The sequence below is a fragment of the Prosopis cineraria genome, unplaced genomic scaffold (genome assembly GCF_029017545.1).
Source record: "Prosopis cineraria cultivar Desert tree isolate PC_DT_omini unplaced genomic scaffold, ASM2901754v1 PC2, whole genome shotgun sequence".
NCBI classification, from domain to species: Eukaryota; Viridiplantae; Streptophyta; class Magnoliopsida; order Fabales; family Fabaceae; genus Prosopis; species Prosopis cineraria.
This window is the reverse complement of record NW_026555333.1, coordinates 30,505,118-30,514,637: the sequence shown is the minus strand read 5'-3', so window position 1 is coordinate 30,514,637 and position 9,520 is coordinate 30,505,118. Positions and strand designations below refer to the sequence as shown.

At 35.9% G+C, this 9,520-nt stretch overlaps 1 protein-coding gene across 2 annotated transcripts; it reads left to right on the top strand.

Annotated features, from left to right (window-relative positions):
* The first annotated feature begins 624 nt into the window (after nucleotides 1-624).
* On the top strand, nucleotides 625-9,520 carry LOC129304023 (vacuolar protein sorting-associated protein 22 homolog 1-like). Of its 2 annotated transcripts, none has more exons than XM_054943644.1 (6): nucleotides 625-961; nucleotides 4,150-4,285; nucleotides 4,990-5,144; nucleotides 6,333-6,440; nucleotides 7,211-7,300; nucleotides 8,619-9,520. In XM_054943644.1, the coding sequence occupies exons 1-6, from the start codon at nucleotides 800-802 to the stop codon at nucleotides 8,649-8,651; spliced, it is 684 nt and encodes a 227-aa protein (XP_054799619.1). In that variant the 5' UTR covers nucleotides 625-799; the 3' UTR covers nucleotides 8,652-9,520. The 2 variants fall into 2 exon arrangements, with proteins under 2 accessions (XP_054799619.1, XP_054799618.1); XM_054943643.1 differs by lacking the exon at nucleotides 8,619-9,520 and adding an exon at nucleotides 7,544-7,902 and having other exon boundaries at nucleotides 628-961.

Below are 9,520 nucleotides of genomic sequence, written 5' to 3'. Positions count from 1 at the left end.
TATTTTTTATTTTTTAAAAGTGATCAATTGAGCACAATTCCTACACCGAGATACCAAAGCATGGTCCAAAGGTGTCCAAAGATGGTGGTGTTGCTTGGTTACTTGGGTTTAAAATTTTATTTGATTTCCCAAGATGTAAAGTAGTCAATGTTTAATTCTTCTAGCCAAAAAATTATTTATTTCAATATCATCTAAAGCTGGTAACTTGAGCTAGGCCAAACGGGTCAACCTGGATCCGTCAAAAAAAAGTTAAGATCAGGCTTGTCTATATATACTTTTGTAAAAGAGTATGATATTTTAAGCTTGATTTGAATAAATTTAACCTAAATTGAATTCGATTTGAAAAAACTCGACTGTTGAAATTTCTAACTTTATATGTACATAAAATTAGTAACCTTGATCACGCCCGACGAGCCAATCTAAATCTAACTAAAAAAAAATTAAAAGCTTGATTATCTAAATTTTTAAAAGAATAAAATATTTTAAATTTAATTTAAATAAATCCAACATGAATTATCAACTCTATCATCTCTTCTTGATTATACAATTTATTACGATGTAGTGGCACAATTAAAAAATCAAAAGCATATCAACTATCATTTCACTTGATAGGAGAGGGGGTTTATAAATTCATGTTTCTTATAAATTTCAGTCATCCCACTTTTCCCTTGCTATGATATTATTGTTATTCGACGCACAGAAAATCATCAGGTCTTACAATTGATAATCTAGCGATCGAATTCGAAACCCTTAAATTTGGATCAAAGTATCCCCGAGAAAAGAAGAGAAGGAAGAGAGGATGAGAAGAAAGCCTGGAATTGGAGGCTTGCAAAATGCTGCTGCTGCGAGGAATCAATTTCGTCTGGTGGGTGAAAATGTGGCCAAGATTAAAACCGATATGATGAAAGGGCAACTTGCGACGTTCCGATCGCAGCTTGAGGAGTTCGCTCGCAAGCACAAAGTTTGTCTTTTTCTCCCTTTCCTGTAATTTCATTTGACTTCAAGAATTAAGTTTTTTTTTTTTTTTCTGGGGTCTGTGTAAACTTACATTCCATACACCAAACAGCTGTTTTTAGTTCAATATCGGTGTTTTGTCTGTTTCCGATTTATTTGCTTGATTCAATGACAGATGAAATTACGGTTGATGCTCTATGAGATCGCTTCTGATTATGGGATTCTTTCAATGTTTATTAATTTGATGGGAATCATTTTCCTGTTAATTGCAAAAGAAATGAGTGCAAAGTGCAAAAACAGTTACTTTTAGAAATTGGCATTTGAATTTTACAAAAATAGGAGAGGAAGACACGAAATTTGGATGAATGTAATGGCACCCAAACCAGAAACACAGTAAAGAACAAAGAAATACAGTAGCAGAATTAAATATGAGGGGAAAATGCTGAGGTTTTGATATTAATTAAGTGAGGGAACTGAATTAGAGTTACAAGGACACTCTTTGATTTTGGCCAAACCCTATGTCCCCTGATATCAAAAGGTCGTAGTCGTAGGTAGCTTTAACTCAGCCCTAATTTCAGCCTTCAGTCCAGAATGAAAAGCACCAATCAAACATTCTTCCAAAGCTTCCTTCAATGGTGCAGATGATAGCTCGAACCCTTCTACAAACTTGAGCATGGATTTTTCTTGCTTCGCTGTGAATAATCTCTCATACTCACCACCTGGTTGGGAGGAGTGAAATCATTGAAGCAACGCTCTTTTGAACTCCAACCAATCACTCAATGGTGTCCTTGTATCAGGCCATTGGTACCCAATTCAATGCTTTACCTTCAAGGCATACCATGGTTGCTTCAAGCTTCTCCTGTTTTGTTATGTAATTTACTTGAAAATACTGCTCTACTCTAAAAAGCCACCCAAGAGGATCCTTGCCTGAGAAGATAGGTAGTTCTAACTTCTGATACTTGCCTCCTTCTGTTTTATCCCTTGGGTCACTCCCAGAGGTCTCCTCATGATGAGTTCCTTCTTGTTCATCCCCATTTTGCCCTGCCACCTTCCTCTGTATTAGCACCAGGACTTCATTAGTAGTCTTCAATGTTTCTTTGATGCCACTTACATACCTGGTCAATCCTCTTTCAATTCTTGTACTTCTCAATTAGTGTATTGTACCCTCTCTGCCATAACTCCTTACACAAACCACTTGAGGATCATATTATTTGGATGCCAAATTATGGGATCCAAACCAGAAACAGTAAAGAACAAAGAAATACAGTAGCAGAATTAAATGAGGGGAAAATGCTGAGTTTTGATATTAATGAACTGAAAGAACCGACTTAGAGTTACAAGGACACTTTGATTCTGGTTAAAACCCTATCTCCTTTCTCCTGAATAAACAAAATGGAACCAGCAACACAGATTGCAGAAATCAAAGTAAGAGTTCCACTCCCTTTGGCATTTGAGAGGCCAATCTCTCCTCACAATTCCATTACAAAAGACATACCTTCCCAAAACAGTGCAAAGGACTACTAATACTCACAGTGTGGCGTACATCTAGCCCCTACTATCCAAAATAGATACTAAAGATGACACAGCATCATAATTCATTGCTCCTTATGGCTAGGGACCGAAGGATAATCATCTTGACCAGTCAAAGCTTTTCCATTCAAGTCATTCTTCCTCTCTAACCTCCTCTTATAGATCTTATTAAAATTACGGGCTCTATTAGAATGTAATATTATGTATTGACATATGATGTTGATGGAACCTCTAAAAGGCTTTTGACCTTATCATAAGGTTTAGTTCCGTTTTGCAGGAATGGATAGACGTGTTTTGATAATTTAATGGAAAATTGATTATATGCATGCATCATGTCTGGATTCAGATTCAGTTACTATTCTTTGCATTTCTTTTCCTTCCTTTTGTTTGTTTTTTCTTTTTTACCCCTATGGATCAGTTGCTTGTTATGTATTCGCTTTTTTGAAAAAAAAGTGTTCTGCACTAACTATTGGAGCATATAATTTTCAGTTCTTAAACAGTGTTGTTAAAGGCGCTCGCCTCAGCGCCTAAGGCGCAAAAGCGAGGCGCTAAACAGAGTCATCGCCTCTCATGTGAAGAGAGGCGATGGGGTTAGTTAGGTGCATGCCTGAGAGTGCCTTGTGCGCCTTGCACGAGCAAAAGGCGCTCGCCTGAGGGTGCCTAATTGAAGTAGGTTGAAGAATAGGGGAACAAAAGATGAGCAGATGATGATTGACCACTGGGCATTGAAGAAGAGATGAAGACGACCGACTGGGACTAGGTATTGAAGAAGTGAAGAAGACGACTGACTGGGTTTGGTTATTGAAGAGAAGATAACGACCGATTGGAATTGATGAGGATGATGCTGACAGCGTATGGAAGAAGAGAAGAGAAGATAAGGACAGCACCGACGGCTTCACTTGACTTCTATGGAGTAACATATTGTAGAAGACAATGGGTTTGCTCATATTTTAATACATAACCCATTAAAATATGATATAAAATATGAAAAGTTAAATGATATAAAAACAAATATGAAATATTTAATTTCAAAATAAGAGAAGACAATTACATAATAGAAAAGATTTAAACTTATTGCAAGAAATACTTTTTGATTGAAATTTTAAACATGATAGTGAAATTATTATGAGCCTTGGAAAAATTTCAAGAAAATTTAATCCCAACTTATATTGATTAGGTTATAAAAGAGAACCTATTATAATCCATTAGACGTTTAGAATAGAGCAGCAACACCTAGAGGCTATAACACATGGTAGCACCTCGCTTCATTCGAGCGCACGCCTTTCTAGCGTCATGCGCCTAAGGCGTTTTACAGGCTCTGCGCCTTAAGTGCGCCTTTTGCCTTTAACAACCTTGTTCTTAAATTGCCTACAATTCCATCACTAAGTGGCATATCTGCAAATGTCTTGCAAACCTAAATGTCACAGCCTCGTGTAATTAGTTTTGGAAATCAAATCCTTTCTGGATCTTCAGCTTTAAAGTATTCTGCTTTCCTGAAAGCTTGACTGGTTTAAACATCTTGGAGCTTCAGGGAAATGATTGACTACCAATTTGTCATGTTCATGCCTTGTGCCATGGTCTTGTAATGCAGTCTTGCTCTCTCTGTAAAACCTCTATAATGGATTACTAAATTAAGACACACTAATATTTTTATTACTTGTTCAGAATGACATCCGCAAGAACCCTGCATTCAGATCGCAATTTCATGAGATGTGTGCTAAAGTTGGAGTAGATCCCTTAGCTTCAAATAAAGGTTTCTGGGCAGAGCTGCTAGGAATTGGTGACTTCTATTATGAACTTGGTAAAAAATTTGTTTATCTTGGTTTCTTTCCACCAAACGTATCTCCTATGCATATATATATGCATTCTTTTCTGTAATAATCTTCATGTGCTATTGACACCCCCCCCCCCAAAAAAAATCTGTGCACTATTATTGATAATTTTCAACTGACAGGGTAAGTAGAAAATTGCAGAACAAACTATACAACTAATACTAAAAGTTTTAGTGTCTGACCAGTATGCCAGTCATATTTGGAATTTTTCTGAATTCAGAAGCAGAATATAATTGAATGGATTAATACCCAAATTTATTTCACTAAAGAAAAATAACAGGCCCATTTCGGATATCTTGGGGAGCAAACACAGAAATGCATTGACATATTTCAGAAGTTGCTTGCAGAGAAAGAGTGAGGTGTAAATAATATTTTAAGAATCACGTGCTAGCATGTAGTGGTAGGAGACCATTGGATAAATCCCCAACTATCAGCTTTTAGTGTCACATGCACATACCCACAATCCATTAAATTAACTAATCTCAATTATGTTTTGTCTATATCATCAATAAATCTTTTCACATCACATTATAATCTAATTTCTTATGATTATGAAGCTATTTACTGTCTTCATTTTTTTTATAAATCATTGACACTTTGTTGTGAAATCTGTCAAGCTTAGATTCCATCTTTTGATAACATGTTTATTAAGGCAAACTGCTTGGCTTGACAGGAGTTCAAATAGTGGATATTTGTTTGGGCGCTAGAGCCCACAATGGAGGACTGATCAACCTGCAAGAACTCTGTCACTTACTTCGTCAGCAACAAAAAAGTGACCGTGGAGCTGTTTCTGAAGATGATTGTCTGCGTGCTATCAGTAAGCTGAAGGTCTTATATTTCAGCTTGCCCATAAATTAGATAATAATTACTGGAGTTATGAATCTAAAAGTGTATACAAGCTGCTTCACTCAAAAGTTTTAAATATGGGGGTGAAGGCATTCTCAAATAATGGTGATTAATGGCCGTTCGATTGCTTGAAATGAATGGAATGGAATAGATTAAAAAAATAAAGGCAAAAATAAAATAATCAAAATGTAGAGGGGATTCGTGATTCATGAGGTTTGTTGAAGGGGTAATGATTCTTACATTTGTTTTTTATAGTATTGAGTTTTATTATACTTATCATGAGAGCGAAGGGTGATCTAATTCATTTTTGTTTTGATTTTTTTAATTCATTTCATTCTCATCTTTTCTAGCAACCAAATGGGACCTAAGGCTTTGGATACATGGTTTTTTGTGTTTTGAACTTGTATCCAGTCATAATGCAGGCTGGTTTTTGAGCCTTTTCCATTCTAATCTTCCTAACTTTCTTTGTGCTTGATCTCAAGTCAACAATCATGAGTAAATCTCTTTATTCACATCTACAAACACTCAGGATGAGAACTTGATATATGAATGAATATATATAATCTATGGTTCTGACAGGCTACCAGAGCCCCTTTTATGTTGCTTCCAAAACTCAGTACTTCTATAATGGTGTCTATCAAAAGAAGAAGAAGAAGAAGAAGAAGAAGAAGAAGAATAAAATGGAGGAAGATATTTAGTGTGATTTAAAAGATTTTATTTTATTTCTCTTTTTCTTTCATAGAAACTTGTCTTATCCTTTTAGTGCTTTCTCATTACTGTATGGCTTCTTTTAATCTATGCAAAAAGAAAGTAAAGTAAAAAGAAGAGTGGCATGAGACTAAAAGCTTGGTACTGTCTTAATAATTGATTGATTTGTAAGTCCAAGAATTGATTAAATTTCATATTAGGATCTGATACAGAAGAATAATACGGAAAGTATTTATAAGTTCCTAATCCTTATAACTACCCAAGGTTTATTTCCCTTAACTAACTCCAATTAACTAACAGTAACTAATTTTTCAATATTGCAATCACATAACAGGATCTCTAACTATGTGTATATGTATCCTCATTATTTTAATCCTATGTGGTTGTTGCACTACTTAATAAGAAATTTCATTGCATGGATCCTTCTGGGCGGATGTTTGACATTTGTTACATGAACTTCAGGTGCTGGGTAGTGGTTTTGAAGTTATTTCTGTCGGGAAGAAAAAACTTGTTCGTTCAGTTCCAACTGAGCTAAACAAGGACCACAATGAAATTCTAGAACTTGCTCAGGTTACAACTGTTTCTTCTTTTTATTTGTCCTTTGAACTTTTTTCTATCTACAAAAATTTATTTTTGACTTCCCTCAAATGATCCCTTGTCTGTTGTATGATTTTTGTGCCTCTTAGGGATTTGTTGAGATCTAAGAGTTATGGACTTCTGACATGCTGTATTCATGGATTTTCTTGAACTTGCATGATAAAACCCAACGGGGCCAATGGTTAAATATCTTAAAGGGTATAAATGTGATTTTTTTTTGAAGTGTTGAAAAGCGCTGTCAAATAAATGGTTCAGACCTAACTAATTGAGGATTCTCTGAGCAGTCAGAAAAGGGGAATTTAACTAAAAACTGTATCATTTGGCTAAAAAAACCAAAAAAAAAAAATAATAACGCAAAAGAAACTAAAGACTCTATCAGGAATTTATCCATGATCAACCTTCATGTAAAATAATAATAATAATAATAATAATAATAAATGAAAGCTCATTCCTAACTCGTGAATGGTTCGAGTCTGATTTATATTTTTATGATGCAAAGTTCAATTCTAATGTGTTGCCAGTGATCTTTTGGGGAAACATTCCTAGTGGGGCTCAGGGTCAGGAGCATGATTTCCAAGGATGTCATTGAACTAGCTCGATTAAAATAACCTAGAATTCAGACCTGAATGGGGAAGCATGAACAAACATAGAATGTTTACTTATCAGGTGTAGCAAAAGCTTCATAGTTTGCTAATTGAGCAAGATTTTGTTTTCTAACATTTCTGGCACCTTCTGTGCTTTAGGCTCAAGGGTTTGTGACTGTTGAGGAAGTGGAGAGACGGCTATCTTGGACTTCAGGTCGCACTATTGATGCTCTTGAGACCTTACTTGAAGTAAGTCTTCTAACCATATTTATTTATCTGGATTACAAAGGGCTATAAAATAGCTTGAAGTAACTAGCTGGATTGAACTTACAACCTTCCGCCTCACTTAGGAGCTTCCATGCCACTAAGCAACAATGGCATTGGCGTTACCATTTTTATTTGTTAGCATGATTCCTACCCAATAACTTGTTAAAACATACATCAACCCTTAAGGTCATGGAATGGTGAGAGAATCACTTTCCAATGATGCAGGAAGGACTTGCAATGATTGATGATGGTCATAGAGATGGTAAACGCAGGTACTGGTTTCCATGTGTATCACGCATTTCTTCTCTAATGGCAGCTGATTCCTAACATTAGGCTCATCAGACAAGCATCTGTTGAATTAGATTCTTAAGGACCTGGAATCGCATTGTGCACGTAGTTTGTTACTCTTTCTGTTTTTTCACTTTCTTTGTCCTGAAATGTTTCCTTTGTTTTCTGCAATTCCGCTACTTATGTAAATAGAAACTGAGGTCTCAAAAAAAAAAAAAATGTTTCTGTTGTTTAAAGAGCTCTCATTATCACATAAGAAGGAACCTTCAATTTGAATGCTAGGCTTGTTTATATCTTTTGAAGCCTTGGATTCCTTTTCCCAATCTTTTGGACCCAACAAGAAGTGACGTGACTACAAGACTTGATGTGATGGGAATACCCCAATATCAATATTCAATATTATAATTAATTAGTATATAGGTCTTGTATAATTAATTAGTTTGATCTTGGCGGTTATCATTGGAAACTAGGAAGTCTGGTTCTAAATATGGGACAATTTTAAAGCCATATTTAGTCCTAAATGTAGGGCAAAGGCATGATAGTTAAATATTTTATCCAATCTTACTCTTTAATTGTAAATAGCAAGATATTAAAAATTGAATCGGTTAAGGTAATGATTAAAAATTAGTAGTCCAACTAGGGATTAATTAAAATAATTTAATTTAATTTAATTTAAATGTACAAAAATATTCATATTTAACTATAACAAACAGGAATATTCAAACAAAGGAGTCCTTAATTCTTAGGTATATGAAAAATTCATCCATAAAATCTTGTAAGCATTTCTTCTAGGAGTGTTTAGTATTTTAAACTTTTTTTTGTGAGCAAGGTCGTCCTGAAACATATCAAAACGGTATAATGTTGTTCCATTGTTAACTTCGAAAAACATTAACTGTTAAAAATTTCGTTTGATTAGAAGATTGACATGTGTCAATTGCTGAATGGTTTTTCTTCTTCCTCATTCTTATTCACTTACGCACAAACTCTCCTCATTCTTCATTCTTTACCATAGACGTCGTCACGTCAACGACCATGTCGCCCATAGCGAAGGCCGGAGTCATAGTGACTGTGGCAACGTTGGCGTTGTTGATGCCAGTGCCGTTGACTATCATATTGTTGGGGGCGTTCGACATGGCGAAGACTCGCAGACGAGCTTCTCGTCATGAAGAAGAACATGGACCTTCTTGCGAATTGAGTTGTACATGAGAAGAAAATCACTTTTGGCGCGGGCAGGGGTTTTGCCGTAGCGTCATCGGAAGGTCTTGCCACAACCTCAAATCGAAGAAGCAGCAGCTCCCATGTGCTCATCAAACATCACCCATTTCGATTGATCCTCACATATCCTCTCAAGTTATAGTGGGTCAAGGGATGAAGCCTACCATGGGAATAATCTCTTGCAGAGATTCTGATCGTCTGGGAGTAGTGTCCTTAGAACGTAGAAGGAAATCGTATGCCAACGTTTGATCTTGTCATCTAGGAAATTCAACGGCACCTTGTCGATCTGGTCGAGGTTCAGCTTCTGTATCCGAATTCTCGATAGTTTATCGTTCAATAACTGTCTTCGCCAACCGGTGAAGACGTGACAGCACTCGATCGCAAACCCAGCAGCCACATTGTTCTTCAGTTTATCTTCAATGTTGGCGATGGAAATTGAACTCTCTTCTCAATGATGTAATAGGCATTCTCACTGTTATTATCAGCTCCCACTTCAGCTTCATTATCCAAGGACTACATGATCATTGATACTAACAGTACTCTCAGAATATAGTTGGGATTGAAGCTGAGAATCGATATAAGAACGAAGAAGCACGAGCACGTAAAAGATGGGCATTGTAATAAAGGCGAACGATAGATTCTTCATCATGACCAAAAATATGACTAAACCCATAATAAAGCTGAACAGATCAGCTTCAA